This window comes from Alternaria ventricosa (genome assembly GCF_023758065.1).
Source record: "Alternaria ventricosa strain BMP 2768 chromosome Unknown scaffold_2, whole genome shotgun sequence".
NCBI classification, from domain to species: domain Eukaryota; kingdom Fungi; phylum Ascomycota; class Dothideomycetes; order Pleosporales; family Pleosporaceae; genus Alternaria; species Alternaria ventricosa.
Genome location: NW_026055682.1, coordinates 1095184 through 1111026, shown reverse-complemented (window position 1 = coordinate 1111026; position 15843 = coordinate 1095184). Strand labels below are relative to the sequence as shown.

The following is a 15843-nucleotide window of genomic DNA, read 5'->3' as shown; positions in this document are numbered from 1 at the left end:
GATCGAAGATGGCATACACACCGGACGAATGAGCAGCCGCTGTGAAAGCCAGATACCCTGGCTGCTAGATCTTAGCGTGGGTGAAAGTGTCAATAGTTGTGGGAAGGTTGTAAGTAACGACTGGAGATTTGGCATTCTGCGCTAGGTGCACGAGCCATGAGCCCCACAAAGATAACAGTCCCACTCGTTATCGCCTGGCCTCACGCAGCGACACAGGCTCATCGTTCCTCGACAGACAAGCGCTCCGTTGGGTGGATGCGCAAACTCACAAAACGGAGCTGTAGTCATCCCCCTTCAAATACTCTTCCATGGACGTGTACTTCACGTCGATGTCCAGATCCCACGGAAACACGACATCGGGATTGCCCCCTTCGAAGCCAAACTTGTCGAAGTACTCGTACATGTCGGCAATCTCGGGACCGTATACGGGTCCCATCGCTTTTTCCATGGCTTCTCGGGGTATCTTCTTGAAGACACATTTCACATTGTTCACCTTCCCGAAGATGTCGCACCACTCATCAAACGATATGAACGATCCAGCGCCGCTCAGAAGTGTTCCTGGTGGCAACTCAACGAGTGCTTTCGTGAAACGCCCTGGGGCTGTCAGCAGGTGGCTATGTCGAAGACGAATGAAACTGACCAGTGTCTGCAACTGGATCGACCATGGGGATCTTCCTGTCTCCACTCATGGGTAGACTAAGAACAAAGGAGCCGTCTTCCTGCTTCTCCGGTTTCCAGTTGTTTGCATAGGAGCCCAAGTGCAGCAAGCTCGTCTTGGCGGAAAGCTCCGGGTATGTCTCTTTCAGGTAGTTCTCGGTTTCAGCCTTTGCATCGAAGTGCAAGTTCCACTTGATGGTACCGTTGCTCCATTTCCTAGCTTCAGAAAGCGTGGACAATACGAAACGGTCCAGAGTACCGACATGAGCCGCTGCTGCATCGACGATAGCCTTGGCTTGAGCAACTTCTCGGTCATATGCCACTTCGTTTGCTGTACGTTTCTGTTCGGCTGCAAGCTTATGTGTCGCAGGATCATTCAGGTGACCCCAGAAGTCAGTGTTGCCGAAGATGACATTTGCACCCTTGAACCCATTCTTCAGCGACTCGAGGTCATCGAGGTTACCTGCTACGACTTCAACGCCTTGAGATGACAACTCCGTGGCGGACGCTTTGGAAGTGTCGCGAGTGATGCCGCGAACTTTCCACTCGGGCTCGTTCAGGAACGCGCGAGCAACTGACCCACCCTAGACTCAGTCAGTGTCGTGTTTATCTGGAGTGGTTGTTGATATGTTGGCGCATACCTGATTTCCGGTGACCCCAATAACGGCAATTAACTTAGTCATGACTCCACGAAGCTATTCCTGGGTCTATACTAACAAGGAGTAACTTCCATTGAGAAGTCATGGATATAGAGCTTTATAGCCTCTCGGGCCGCCATATGAAGCGTGAGATTCGCAGTCCTTGACCGGAAAGTGACGAACGAGTCGCTCCTGTTCCAGGCGTCCATTCGAATTACAGACAACAGGCTATCAGATCGGTACGACAGCTCTGCTAAAATCTTACACACGCTGCGAACCAAGAGTAGTAAGCCAATCGCATCTTCAAGCATTACAGAGAAGCGTTGGTCATTGGTCCTGGCTTACGACGTCATTGTACATTTGGGCTGTGTGTTGCCGCCGGGCGTACGAAACCCCGCACTCCTTCAAGGCCTCCATCAGCAATCAATACAAATCTGCAGACTTGGGTGAAGAGAGGGGCGGACAAGATATTGCTCCTTTAGGAAGTCAGTCATCGGCCCCAGGGTGTAGAGTTGCATAGCCAACGCTAGGACCGGTTAGGAAGGTCTCGGCACTCATAAAGCATGTAGTCGAAGGCAGGGTTTCCTCTCACTGTCTTAAGATGGAGCGATTTGTAAGTTCCTGCATCAAAGCGGGTTCATAATCATCCACAGTAGCTATCTCACATACTGCCCAGCCACTCACTCCACAGCCTTGACCTTACGATCAGCTCCATCCCCATGCGCATACGCATAAGCATCGATACTATGTTTCGCAAACGCCCTCGCAGGCAATCCCTCCGCAAACATAATATCCAACTCCTCATACGTCCTGCCCTTCGTCTCCGGAAGACGGAAGAACGTCCAGACGAAAAAGATCAACGCGCCGCCACCCCAGAAAAAGCCCGTCTTGCCCTTCCAATCACCCGCCGTGGGGTTCAACATATACGGATTGATAACATTGGTGAGAATCTGCGCGATGTAGTAGCTAATGCGAGCTAGACACACACTCTTACTGCGCAGACGTGTGGAGGAGACTTCTCCGACAATGGCATAGCAGATGGGTCCGACGGTCATGTAGTACCAAAAGAGCCAGATGATCATCATAGCGGCTTGGGCGTAGTTACCGCCGGAGGAATCACCCGCGCCTACGCTGATGAAACCGACGATAAAGAGGATGGCTGCTAGACCGCCGAGACCCCAGAGGTAAAGCTTTCGGCGGCCGACGTAGCTCATGAGGACCCAGGAGATTAGTGTGCCGACGGATGCCATGCCGAGACCACCGACCGACATCTTGAAGGAGATTGAGGTGGAGACTCCTGCTTGGACGAAGAAATACGTGGGTGTGCCGCCCATGACGGAGCCGCAGATGGGTTGGGCTGCGAAAACCATGCAGGCGATTTCTGTGCGGCGGCGGTCGATGCCTTTGAAGCATTGGAGGTAGGATGTGTTTTCCTCAAGCGACTTCTCCAGTTCGTTTGTCCGAACCATCATCGCCACTTTTTGCTTAGCCATGTCTCGTTGAGAGACAGATCCAAGGCGTATGAGCATCTTCTCGGCCAGTTCGAGGTTGCCAGTACGGACGTGGTACCATGGGGACTCGGGTGCCATCCAGAGGATTGCAAAGAGTGGGATAGGCCATGCCCATTGGATGGCAAAGGGTATGCGGTACGCCCATTGTGTGTTGTTGCCTGAGAATGCTGATTGTACTCCAGCGGAGATGAGTTGTCCGAATGCCCAACAAAGATTGACGTATACGGTGAGGTAACCTCGCAGAGCTAATGGACACACCTCACTGGCGTAGGCAGGCGCCATCGTTGCGAAGACACCCCAGGGTATACCACAAAGGAACTGACCGACGAGGAGAACGGGTGCGTTTGGCGCGAAGAAAGAGATGAAGATCAACGCGCAAATAGACGCGAGTGACACCAGCAGGACAGGACGGTAACCGAAGCGATGAATAAAGTACCCATTCGCAAACGCGCCGATGATGGTGCCCACGCTCACAGCATTGCTGAGTCCATTCTGCCATGATGCCGTTATCTCATACGTCTGAGTGCGTTGGTTGAACTCTCCGTATTTGCGCGAGAAGGACGGCTGTGCGAAGAAGGAGCTCATCAAGACGATGTCGTATCCTTCCATGATGATGCAGGTGGACAGCAACACCGACCAGAGAACGGCTCTAGGGTACTTGCGAATGGCTTGCATCAACGTCATCTCGTGCTCCTCGTCGGCTGCCGCTTTGGCCTGGTCGAACGTGACCTCATGGTGTTCCATGGTTGCGGCCTTCTCGTCCATGTCTGCCATGATGGGTCGGATTGGATCGGTGCGTGCACCAGGTATGTAGAAGCAGTAACAAGACGGTAAACCAAAGGACCCGGAATGCTGGTCTCAAGAGCTGTTGGTCGTGGTGAGGTATGTGGATCTGCGGACACGTCCACGGTATATACATAGTCGGTCATCCTACACCAAGCCGCTCAATCATCCATGCATCGAACATGGTTGCTACCCCAGGTTTTCTCCACCGGAACGCAACTACCCCATGGGGTGCATGTCAGGCTTGGCCTGTTCCTGCAAAGGCCACACTCCGGTGGAGATGTTCCTAGACGCGGCATTTTCCAGCAAGACGCGTGCGGGGCGTGACCAGTCCGCCGGTAGCGTGGATCCTTCACTAAGGCCCCCGATGGAGAAGCGCCGTGAGGCTCCGGCGTCTATTGTGCCGAAGAATACGAGAACTTGGCTGTTGTCGGTTATGGTGCATGGTACCGTGATCACGCATTTGTTGGCAGGGCCGAGGTATTGTGAGGGTGATGACACGCCAAGCGGAAGCTGTCAAGAACATGTTTCAAGGAAGTGCTCATCCGATGAGATAATATGAGAGCTCAAAGGTAGAGTCTTTGCATGGTTCACACCGTATGACATTCGCGTTATCGCTCTTTCGCAAGAAGACGAAGCAGATTTGTATAAGACCGCTCGATGCCCCATGTGTAACACGCGTCTTGGGCAGAAGACGATGGACCGTGGGCCGGATTTGACAACAGTCGAGATCCTTTGGCCAGAATCGATATACCTTCTTTCGCAATCCGTTCCGGGGCTGCTTCGTGTTCAAGACTGCCGACGTTGGCAATGTATGCGGACATCTTATGACCCATGCGCACATACGTCTGTACTAGCTCGTCGTCCAATGGCCGGTCAAGATGGAGAAACGATGGTTCTGGTTCCTCGTCTGACTCAGAACCGATGGCTTCAACGGCTTCGGGAAGATGCATGCAGACGCAGAAAGCCCAAAGGATAAGAGTCGCGATGTATATCGCGTATGGCTCGAACAGACTGCTACAACTATACCTGCGGACGTGCCAGAAGAGAGCCCCACAGTGCACCAGACACAGTCTAGCTTTGCAATGATCTCGTATTACCCACTGTAGGACCTGGATTCGCGCCATAGCGAACGACTGTCCGTCTTCCGCATCGACTAGTGCGGTTTCGTTGGATGCAGACCCCGATGCGAACCGCTGTATGGCGCTAGTGGGCGCAAGTATGATCAGGCGAGCTAGATGCAGCTGGAGAATAGTGTGATGCTCGAAACCCGAGTGGCGTGCGACCTTACTATTCGCGGGCCAATGCAGGACGTCTAAGCTATCGCAGGCGCTGTTGCGCCACTTGATGGAAGACCGCGTTGTCGGCAACCAGTCTTGTTGTATAGGTGGTGGCATATCGCTACGTCGCTGTGGCGTAGATGTTGGTGTCCACGAGTTGAGACGAATGCGATCTCGGGCTACAACATCCCTTGTATGGCGATAGATGGCACTGACAAGTAGGCCCATGCTGAACTCTCCGAGATCGACGGGTAGCCGCTTTTCCACGTACATCATCTCTAGTGCTTCCGTAAATGTAGCATTCGAGAGGCGGCTTTGATTCTGTGAAACCAAGCTTGGATCCTCCCAAATATCTTCGTGACATGGCAGGACAGCGTCAATGTCGTCAAACTGGATGAGAGGCTTGGTCTGAAACTCATATACGAACATTGTATCGAGTGTCTACTGCAATTAGCTACACGTCTTTGAGAACTGTAAGAACAAATTACCCAGATCATCATCCCAGTACGAACCATTGCCTCTCTAGACAGCCATTCGCGAGGGCTGGGGTTTTGCTCAGGATCAGCCGTCCTTGTCAGATCATGAGACTTCGTCGTCTGAACAAGCAGACGTAGTGTGTGGCACGCCTCGACTAGGTAGTGTCGTTCTATATGGGCACGTTCGACCAGAACTTTCTTGCCCGAATGCAACATGCAAGCAATGTTTAGAATTCCAGCTTGAAGAACACGCAGATCTGGGCGAGCAATGACTAGAGCACAGCTCGGGCTATAGTCAACATCCTCTGTACCTGCCGAACCTTGCGAGCCCAGACCATACTTACTCCGGGTGAGGATAGTACTCAGCAGACCAGATAGATGTTCGGTTCTTTGCGGATGCTGCGATAGCCATGAGTATTTTGAGCCGACAATTGAGACGGCGAGTAGCAAGAGCCAACTCTCAGAAGCATCTTGTGCAAAGGAAGATCTCCGCAGGAACGGAAAGACTGGGTGGAAATTGTCGAAGTATTGGCGGACAGAAGTGATGACTTGCTCATACGTGGGAAAGTCCGAAGCGCTCATCTCGCTGAGGTAATTGCGGCTTTCAACAGCAATCCCCTCCAAGAGAGTTTGGTAGGCTGCGTATGGGCATAATATGCCTTCATCAGCGGTATGAAGTGGCGCAGAGGCATCGTTGGCTTCCGCATCTTGCAAGTCGATGTTTTCTTCTGAGCAAATCGAGTGTTGCGGTTTGCCACCAAACGGGGCTCTGGCACCTGCCCCATCAACGTAGTATCTGTTCTCCGATGTCGATGTAGAAATAACAGATGCAGTATCCTTTGGTTGTTGTGCTATATCAGGTATGGTCCTACCTGGATCTGATAAGTGCGATGTTGTGGTGATCGCAGGTATTGAGGGTGTTGTTGCCGCGATGGAACAAGTCCAGTGCTCCACGGTGCCATTAGCTTGGCCTCCGAAGTTTGCGAGTAGTGCATCGAGGTCGATGGGACCTGAGTATTGTGGCGACAACCAGTTCACGTCTGACAGACTCAAACCAGGCATACCGAATGGGTCAGAGGCGAGCAAATTGTTGTCCACGTTGCTATTCCACGCCCATGCATTAACAGAGGGAGGTCCTATTGCATCGTTGAAGTCCGCTGTTCTGAAGTCGCCATTGTTGTCGCGATTGATATTGTCTGGCTGCAGGCCTTCCGTACTGAAGGCACCTATGGACTCATCCGCGCCCGAATCCGCCGTTCTGCCTCGCGTGCTGCGGAGTGTCGGATATTCGCAGGTATAGCCGCGTTGTAAGCATCTCCGGCATCTTTGACCGCGCGAACATTTGACGCGATCTGAAGCGCATCGAAAACACGCGCGTGATGCGGGAAGCTGAGTCGCAATGTCGCTGTGGTCATTGTGCGCTGCAATGTGACGACTGAGCACATCGCGACGTGAGAAAGACTTGTGGCAGGAAGGGCAGGGGTAGGGTCGTTCGCGCGTGTGGATCCTCATATGCCGTACGAGGTGCTCTTGCTTCCCGAAACCGCGACCGCATATTGAACATGCTGCATTCGACCGCTCCTGCGCTCCAGGAGAGGTCATCGTCCGGAAAGGTAGAAGCAGGTATTGTGCGGAGAGAGCGTAAATATATGCCCAGGCAGTTCAAGTTCGAGGTCAGACGAAGGGCAGGCCATCCCGGTCATCATGGTCACCCAGCCAAAATGTATGCGGGGGCAGGAGCGATGGGATTTAGTGGCAGGAGGGGATGGCGTGGCCCATAAACTGGGAAGTCATCACGAGACTGGAAGGGTGGGGCTCGCACGGGCTGCAAACATCGAGGCCACCTTCGAGATGGCAACGTCTAGGACTGACGTCGAGGAATGAAGTGCGCCTTTGACTCAGAACAAGGCCTGCTCTTGGTTTGGGGCAGTACCTGTCATGGTACTTTGGTATACGGTAAGACTGCGATAGCTTTGATGCAACTAGAACCGACAATGAAGAAGAGAATGCGCGTTGGAGTCAACTAGGCCCTAATTAAGGACTATACTAATCATTTGGATTATGTCGACATCGTCCTAAACGCGCTCAAACACAGGCATAACCTCCAACGGGCTATCAACCTCAACATCCTTCCCACCATCCCACGTCTCCGCACCCCAGTAGCTCTTCCACTTCTTCCCCGCCTCCAACTTCGGAAGATAAACCCTCGTCTTCGTCTGGCCCTTCGCCAGCACCGGACAAATCAGATACTTATCACCATACATATACTGCTCTTCCACCTCCCAAGCCCTAGCATCCTGCGGAAACACATAGAAAAGCGCCCTCATTACCGGCGACCCCTTCTGATGCGCCTCCTCCATGAGCTTCCTCGTATACTCACGTAGATCCTCACGGATACCCATGTACTTCTTGCAAATCTCATAGACAGCGGGGCCGTACGACCAAACTTCGTTGTCTGCGCCGCTGCGGCAGGAAGGGCTGTCTGCGGTCTTGGGCTGGCGTGGCTCGCGGTCGCCGTGAAGGCGCATGACGGGGCAGAAGGTACCCCATTGGAACCAGCGGACGAAGAGTTCGCGGAACGCTTCGTCGTCGGGGTTGCCGCCGTGGAAACCTCCTATGTCGGTTGTCCACCATGGTAGACCCGAGAGACCCATGTTGAGGCCTGCGGCGAGTTGGTTGCGGAATGTACCCCAGGAAGAGGAGATGTCGCCGCTCCATACGAGGGCGCCGTAGCGTTGGCTGCCGGCCCAGGCGCAGCGGACCAAATTGACGATGTTCTTTTGGCCTTCGGCTTCCATGCCTTCGTAGAATGCGCGAGAGTATTCGCGGGGGTAGATGTTGCCAATTTGTACGTTGGGGCCGAGGTGGTAGCGGTAGTTGTCGAAGTCGTAGTGTCGGTACTCTGGCTCTGCTTCGTCTAGCCAGAACACTTTGATGCCTTTCTTGTAGTAGTTCTGCTTCGCCTTGTTCCACACATACTCCCGTGCAGCAGGGTTTGTTGAATCGAAATGGATCGTCTGGCCTTGGAAGGTCATGGCCGTTCGTACACCACGCTCAGTCCGGATGAGCAGACCCTTCTCTACCATTTCCTCGTAGTTTTCTGATCGCCGGTCGACAGTTGGCCAGATGGATATCATGAGCTCGATCTTGAGCTCCTCGAGTTCTTTGACCATGGCATCGGGGTCGGGCCAGTACTTTGGATCGAACTTCCAGTCACCTTGCATGGTCCAGTGGAAGAAGTCGATTACGATGAGATCAATAGGGAGATTCCGTTTCCGATACTCTCGTGCAACTTGGAGGAGTTCTTCTTGGGTCTGGTAGCGCAGCTTGCATTGCCAGAAGCCTAGACCGTATTCTGGCATCATTGGTACCTGAAATAGCATATGTTTAGCTCCTTACTCACCTCATGGCATGAACATTGGGACTTACCTTCCCAGTGGCATCGGCATACGACTCGACAATCTGCGCTGGCGTGTCACCAGCCACGACCCAGTAGTCCAGGACTTTGGTCGACAACGCCTCGAAACTCATAATGTTCTTGCCAAACACCACATTGCCAATCGATGGGTTGTTCCACAAGAAGCCATACCCAAGCGATGAGACAGCAAAAGGTACGCTAGCTTGGGAGTTCCGGTGCGCAAGTTCCAGTTGTGTGCCTTTGATATCAAGGTAAGGTTGCTGATACTGTCCCATTCCGTAGATCTTCTCTTTGGGATCCAGACTTTCGAACCGGGCAGTAAGCTTGTAATCGCCTCCATGAATAGGATAGAATTCCCGGGCTTCGACTTCCAGCGCGCTGCATTTGGGGTCGACAATATCGCGGCGGTTACGGGCGTATTCTTCTAAGAGAACTTTGCCATTGGTGTTTGAGATGGTGATCTTGCCTCGCTTGCTGATGGTGGCTTTGACGAGGCCATTGGTCAGGGTTGCTGACTCGTCGTTGCTGGCAATGTCGATGTTGGCAGAGACCTTGGGTTGGGGAAGGAGCGCCCAGTCTTCCTGTGGCATGGTGGGCATCTTGGTGGCGCGCACGCGGACTGCGTTTTGGCCCCAGGGCTCGATCCATAGTTGTTCAGCATCGTATGTGAAAACGAGGCGGTTGTCCTTGGATGTGAACATGATGATTTTATCTGAGTAGCCGTGCAAGCCTACGGATACGTGTAACTGCCCCGGACATGGAGGGGCATAGACACGTCTTTTACATTGTAGCAGCTCCACGTACGCTTACCGATGCTGCGGGTACTCGCGATTGGGAAACCCGCCATTTGCATTCCTCCGGTGGCACGTTTCGTGAGTGAAGTCATACAACATCCAAAGTGTGTGGAGAGGGGCTTCTCCATCGGAGTCTCCACCGGGATACGCGCCGTGTGCTAGCCCTGGAGACGTCGATCTGGCGGGGTTAGCCTTGGCACTGGGGATGCCTCACTATCAAACAAAGGCATGTGCATGGATCCCTACATCAAGGGGACAGCTCCACCTATCGTGCTTATTGTTGTCTGGTTTACTTCCGCCAATAGGTCTGAACAAACTCATGTGCCCAGTCAATTACCCCGGCCTTCCAATCACCCAATGATTCCTCCACGAGCCCTTCCCATTCTCTCGCTGCCTCGTCTTCACCCTTGGCACCACCGACACCCTTTCCTAACCACATACGCTCTTGGACCTTTCTTACGCTACCCTCCCTCTCAACCTTAATATCCGGGATGTTGGCTCCCTGCATGAGAGCGAACAGGTTGAGGATGAGGTTTGACGACTTGCGCAAGGTAGACCATGCCGTGTAGGAGTACTCTTTGAAGACAAGATAGTTCGGGTGCTGCACTCCGCCCATACCTTCAATCATCTCGCGACAAAGCTTCATGGCTGGTGCAAAGGGCTTCGGGTCCCGTCCGAGAATGTATCCAAAGTCTACGTGGAAGAATGCACCCGATGGAGCGAGCAGGAGATTGTCGAGATGGCGGTCGCCGACACCCAGGAGGTACGTTATTACACAGTAACCAGCGCAGGACTTGATATAAGTGTCCATTGCCTCCTTCCGAACGCCGAGTGGGGCGCTGTCGTCGGGGTTATTAGCGCGTAGGTAGGCAAGTAGGGAGCCTTTGTGCTTCTGGCACGCTGCTGCAATACTCATCGACGGGACAAATTGGAAGGCGCCTGCGGAGGTGGAAGTAGCTAGAATACGGTAGGGTGTTAGCTTGAGATCCAGATTCTCTTTGCGAAGAAGTCGATCCATCAGTGTGATGATTTGAATGACGAGTTGATCCTGCCGTAGATCATCGCCAGTCTTGAATATGATCGGATATGGGTTTGATGTGGTCGTTTTGAAGGATAGTACCATGGGCAGTAACGAAGATTTCAGAACATTGCAGTCTTCTGTCGATATCCCGGTAATGTATACGGAAGGATCGAGAGGCAGAGGTAGTGGGTCGAAGTTCGTGAGCTCGTTCTTCGGGTCAGCAATCGCCTTCTTGAGACGGGCAAGCTTGGTAGGTCGATCTCCTCCACCAAAGCGCACGTCTTTTGATATTTTGGCCAAGATGGTGAGAAGCTCGCCCTGACGCTGGAAGGTCTTACGGGTCTCAACACCTTCAGGCGTCTTCTCCAGCTCGACCATAAAGTCGTATTCGACCTTAGCGAAGAGTTCACGATGTTCTGGCTCCTGGTCGGTGCTGAAGTCGCTGATCTCCACCATGAGATACCAATGTAGGAAGTTGCCCAGTGTGAAGCTGTTGGCTGCGCGAGTAACCAGAAAACGCGCTAGTGACGAATCATCACCTTCGCCCGGTGCTTCATATTTGAGTGCTTGCACCAGTTGTAGAAGGTAGAGCTGGAGCTCTTCGTCGTCGGCTTTCTTCAAGCGCTCGACAGCGTAGCTTCGTACTACGGGGTGGTCGAAGTGGGGTCCAAGGAGTTCGAGCGCGTCGTCGACATCTATTTCTGCCCATTTATCGAGCAAGGGTGCAGCTTGCCGGGCTTCTCGCGGGTTCTTCCAGTTCACGCACTTGACGAACTTGGTCAAGGCCCGCTTGTCGCGTAGCAAGAAGTATCGGAACTTCCAAATATCGTCTCGCTCGTGTGATGTGATCTCCTCGAGCGGTCCCTTGGAGAGCAGCAGGTTGAGCTTATCTCGAACGTGTACGTTGGGCTTGCGGTCGCGGTCGAGTGAATCGGTCTGCTGGCTGCGCATCAACTCGCGATGCTTGTCTTCGGCAGGGTTCACTCGTCGGCCGACTTCAGGGTCGTAGATCTTGATGAGCCTTCCTGCATCTGCATCGCCATATCCGATACCGTCGATGTCAATACCTGGCCCGAACGACACCTCAGGTGGAGGACGCAACCTCACGTCGGCCTCAGCAGGCAATCGCAAGTCTGATACGGGGGGCGGTGGGTACTCGACGTCGGAGAAGACAATCGCGTGGTCGAAACGGGGCAGTTCGATGTCGAGATAGAAGAGTTCCTGGTCTTCGCCGTCTGCAGAGCCGTTCGTTCCGTTCGTCTTGCTCTGGCGGTTCAAAGCCGCAGCCTCGGCCTTGAGCGCCTCTTTCCGTATTTGCATCATCTTCTTGTATACCAGGCCGTCTAGCCAGTTGTTGGTCGGCAGATCGCCCATCTCCTGCTTCTTCAGCAAGCCTTCCAGCTTCTCCATCTCGGCGACCTGCTCGTCCACGGTATCCTCAACCACCTGCGCTTTCCTGCTTTTGCGCGCCGGCGGTATTACCCACGGCGTTGTAGTATTGGTGAGGCCATCTGCTGCTTTGAAGCGGTGTATGCGACAGCGTTGCCTACCCTTGTGGAGCGTGTTGTCGTTGTCGAAGAGAGGTATTGTCGTGCCACCAAAGGGCACCGCATGGAGACTTGAGTCGGTATCCTCGGCGGGTGATAGGTCCCATATCGTAATGGCTATCTGGGCGGAGGCGGGGAGGTTCGCATACGTCACGGGTAGCTGCAGCCATTCGTTCCAGATGCGCGCGTTCTTGAAGGACTTGTAGGCGGTTTGGACGGGCACAGTGAGGGGCTTGCTATCTGCCCATATCTGCGCGGTGACGTACAGCTCGAAGTTTGGGCTACACTCTGGTCAGTACTTCACTTTCCTCTCTCACCAGGTGAGAGGCGACCCACTTGATATTTGAAGCTCGGTGCCTAAGGTCCGGCCTCTTCAACAACACCGAGTACGGGATGGGCTTCTGATTCCCATCAAGACGATCTCTGCATTACTCAGCACATATCCAGTTATACTACGAGGCTGCCTACATTCGGACATGAACCGACAACTCGGTCAGGTCAAGAGACGTCGCAAAGTTGAAGGCCTCCATCGTGCGCGGTGGGGAAGCTGATGGCTAGGGCATGCCATGGGTGTGAGGCTTGTGAAAGTCTTATCACCTACCAGCACATGACAGGTTTCGAGGTGGCTAGCGGGAACGCCCGTTCATGGCATCGTCTGGCGGGGTGAAGGAGAGACACTTGCACTGCGCACTGGATGAAGCCATGCGGGTCAGAAGCTCCACAAGCCGACGCGCATGCAGGGGTCCGCGAATGGAAAGAGCCCTTTCGCGTGCTGCACGGCTTGGCTGACGAGGCGCGGTCGCACTTGCCTCTAGCAAAGTCGCGCTAGAGCCTGTGCACTTTCGGCAACCGCGTCCCAGGCACAGGACATCGCCCGCATCACCACCACCATTGACCCGGCATACCCCTCCACCACGCCCTTAGTCCCTTTCACTTTCACGACGCGGGATGGCGCGTCTCAACACACACCTCTCGGCTACCCCCCAGACGCGCGCTTCCACCGTCGACTCTCTTTATCGCGACCCCTCCGTGGCGCCCCGAAACGATAGCAATGCGCGCACCACATCTTATTCCGTCCTCAGCCCGACGCGCTCAATGAACTCGGACAAAGAGAATGAACAGCCTGAGACACGCGCAAACACCCCGCGACGAGGCAAGGCTGGCGGCATGCGCAGCGCGTCGGTGCGTATGCCGACCCCCGACTCAGGCTCAACAACTGGGCACGGCGGTAAGAGGCGGCGAACCGATAACTACGCAATGGCTCAGCAGCAAATTTACGAGGATGGAAATGACGAGCACGAAGAGGATGAGGAAGAAGAGGAAGAAGAGGACATGCACGCAGTGGAAACGCCCTCACAGCCCCCACCTGAATCAGACGAGGAAGGCGACCAGAAGTACTACAACCCAAACCAGAATCCCGAGCAGCGAAGGAGACTGCGAGCGAACATGCGCGATAACCATCGCATGCTGGAAGGTAAGTCGAGCAACTTGGTGCACGTCGCATGAATATTACTGACCATAGCAGATAATCGCGATGACTATGTCAAATCACGCGACAGCGGACTCCTCGATGCTATCAAGACACAAAACAGCTTGTTCGGCAAGGTGCGACAAACGGCTGATGCTACGGTTGACTCCCGCTTTCTGGTCAGCGCCAGCGACCTAGCAGGCAAGAAGCTCAACAACAGCTTAGGCAATTCTGGTGTAGGCATCGATCTGGATCAATTCGTTTCAAAATGCATATACTTTATGAAATCTGGCGGTCACATTGCAGGCGAGGAAGACGCGCCCGCAATAGCCGTAGGCGATGATGACGAGGAAGATCCAGATGGGCTCGACTGGGCATTACTAGGTCGGCGAGCATGCTTCCCGCGTAACAGGCGACCGCCAACATCAAGTTTCCTGCTTGGCCCACTCTCAGTTCAGAGGCGCGTTCGTGTGACTCAAAAGAAAGCACGATCGCAACGGCAACCTCTCGGTCCAGCAACTCGACCCCAGGAGATTCAAACCGGTGACATTCAGCAAAATGAGAGTAACAACTTGACGACTTTGGTTAGAGGTATCAGGTCACGCTTGGAACAGCATATCACAGTTTCCCAGACGTTGGTTCAAGAAGAAATCGACGCAATGCCAGACGATGAGTATACTGACGACGCTCCAACCGCTGCCCTTAGACGCCACAGAATCGCCATGACCACCGAAGAGGAACCCGCAGTCAACCTGCTCGATTTCGCGATAAACCCTCACGACTTTGGGCAGACGGTCGAGAACCTTTTCTACATCAGTTTCTTGGTGAAGGAAGGAAATGCCAAGATAGTCAAAGACGCACATGGACTTCCGCTACTTTGTAAGTCTGCGAGTTCAATGGAGTCGTACATATACTAACTACTACCAGTACCTGCAGCACCCAGTGGCGTCTCAGAACACCGAGAGAGAGACGTACAAAAACATCAGGCCGTGTTCAGCCTCGACTTCCCATCTTGGCGGATGTTCATCGAAGCATACGATATCACAACACCGCTGATACCTCAACGCCAAGTAGAAGAGGCAACAGTTGGCGCCAACGGTTGGTACAATGGCTAAGTCTTCAATGCTCAGTCATCCATGGTATCCGTTTCGCTTCTACGTTCTATCTTCAACCTGGACGGTTCCCACACATTCGCCCAAGAGGGCGACATTTTGGTGTTTTTCACTGTTCACAACGTGTCTGCACGAGGCACCTCTCCTAAGCGGCGTTCAATCGAGTCAGACATGATGTACGATGATGGGCGGCATTTGTACCGTACCTTTTCTTTTGGTTTTCACATCTGCTTTGGCTTCGCCGACATCTCTTTTTACGCTTTAGTTCTAGCACCTGATACCCCAAGATTTTTACCCGGATCTTCTAAAGGCATCGTTATGTAGTTGGAGTCAAACCATGGCCATTTCAAAAGGAATATCCCAAGAAACTCTGTTGCTGATTTTACCCGTACAGCCTGATTGATCATGTCATGATAAGAGCGGAGAGCGGTCTCCGAGATCCGGTGGTTTCTTCGGAGGCATATACCCCAAGCCCATCCATATTGATATTGATCTTCATTCCTGCATGCCAATTTTCGTGCTACCGCAGCAGTCTTCATCCTCATTCGGAAGGAACTTACGGCTATAACCCATTTCAATCCTCATACGGTATTTACCATTCTCGATTGCTTCCGCGCCCTCCCGGAGTCTTGTCTTGGTACTGTGATGGGGGAGACGATGTGCTTCCTGGTTGCAAGGAGTTGAGTAAGATAATGGCCTTGTGACTGTCAGCTTGTTTCACACCAACTGTATGCAGAATGCAAGTATTGCTACGGCCATGCACTCGGACGAAGACTATCGCTTGAACGCAACCCTGGGGCTGACTGGCTGATCTTTAGCATAACCTATCGAAACCGCTATCGTTTCTGTGACTCCCACTACACTGGTGGAAACACATCGCCTGAAGCCACAACACATGATTACATATGAACTCAAGAACAAAATGTTAATCTTCATAATCGATAATTGCAAAACTCCTGTGGCGTGCGTAACGTGCGTAATCGAGATTGCTCGTCGGAGTTAACTCCAGTCGTCCAACCTAGCCGCCCAGTGTCCGCAGCAAACAACAGACACAGCCTCGTGAAGCTTTCGCAACCAAAGCAAGGCTTTCGGGTCTACCAAGCAATGCGGAGCGTCCCAAGCTCAAGTAGTCTCTTCC

General features: G+C 53.3%; 5 protein-coding genes across 5 annotated transcripts; 1 reads left to right on the top strand and 4 right to left on the bottom strand.

Annotated features, from left to right (window-relative positions):
• Positions 1-265: 265 nt before the first annotated feature.
• On the bottom strand, positions 266-1390 carry J4E93_001365 (uncharacterized protein; the record flags this gene model as incomplete). The annotated part of the gene is made up of 3 exons (XM_049339317.1): positions 266-594; positions 641-1241; positions 1385-1390. The coding sequence occupies 3 exons, from the start codon at positions 1388-1390 to the stop codon at positions 266-268; spliced, it is 936 nt and encodes a 311-aa protein (XP_049203274.1).
• Positions 1391-1975: 585 nt separating this feature from the next.
• On the bottom strand, positions 1976-3580 carry J4E93_001364 (uncharacterized protein; the record flags this gene model as incomplete). The annotated part of the gene is made up of 1 exon (XM_049339316.1): positions 1976-3580. The coding sequence occupies one exon, from the start codon at positions 3578-3580 to the stop codon at positions 1976-1978; it is 1605 nt and encodes a 534-aa protein (XP_049203273.1).
• A 3840-nt stretch (positions 3581-7420) lies between these two features.
• Positions 7421-9464, bottom strand: J4E93_001363 (uncharacterized protein; the record flags this gene model as incomplete). Its single annotated transcript, XM_049339315.1, has 2 exons — positions 7421-8716; positions 8775-9464. The coding sequence occupies 2 exons, from the start codon at positions 9462-9464 to the stop codon at positions 7421-7423; spliced, it is 1986 nt and encodes a 661-aa protein (XP_049203272.1).
• A 382-nt stretch (positions 9465-9846) lies between these two features.
• J4E93_001362 (uncharacterized protein) lies at positions 9847-12655 on the bottom strand (the record flags this gene model as incomplete). Its single annotated transcript, XM_049339314.1, has 3 exons — positions 9847-12406; positions 12462-12548; positions 12594-12655. The coding sequence occupies 3 exons, from the start codon at positions 12653-12655 to the stop codon at positions 9847-9849; spliced, it is 2709 nt and encodes a 902-aa protein (XP_049203271.1).
• Positions 12656-13220: 565 nt separating this feature from the next.
• J4E93_001361 (uncharacterized protein) lies at positions 13221-14510 on the top strand (the record flags this gene model as incomplete). The annotated part of the gene is made up of 2 exons (XM_049339313.1): positions 13221-13599; positions 13651-14510. 2 exons carry the CDS (start codon positions 13221-13223, stop codon positions 14508-14510), a joined length of 1239 nt encoding a protein of 412 aa, XP_049203270.1.
• Between the last annotated feature and the right edge of the window lie 1333 nt (positions 14511-15843).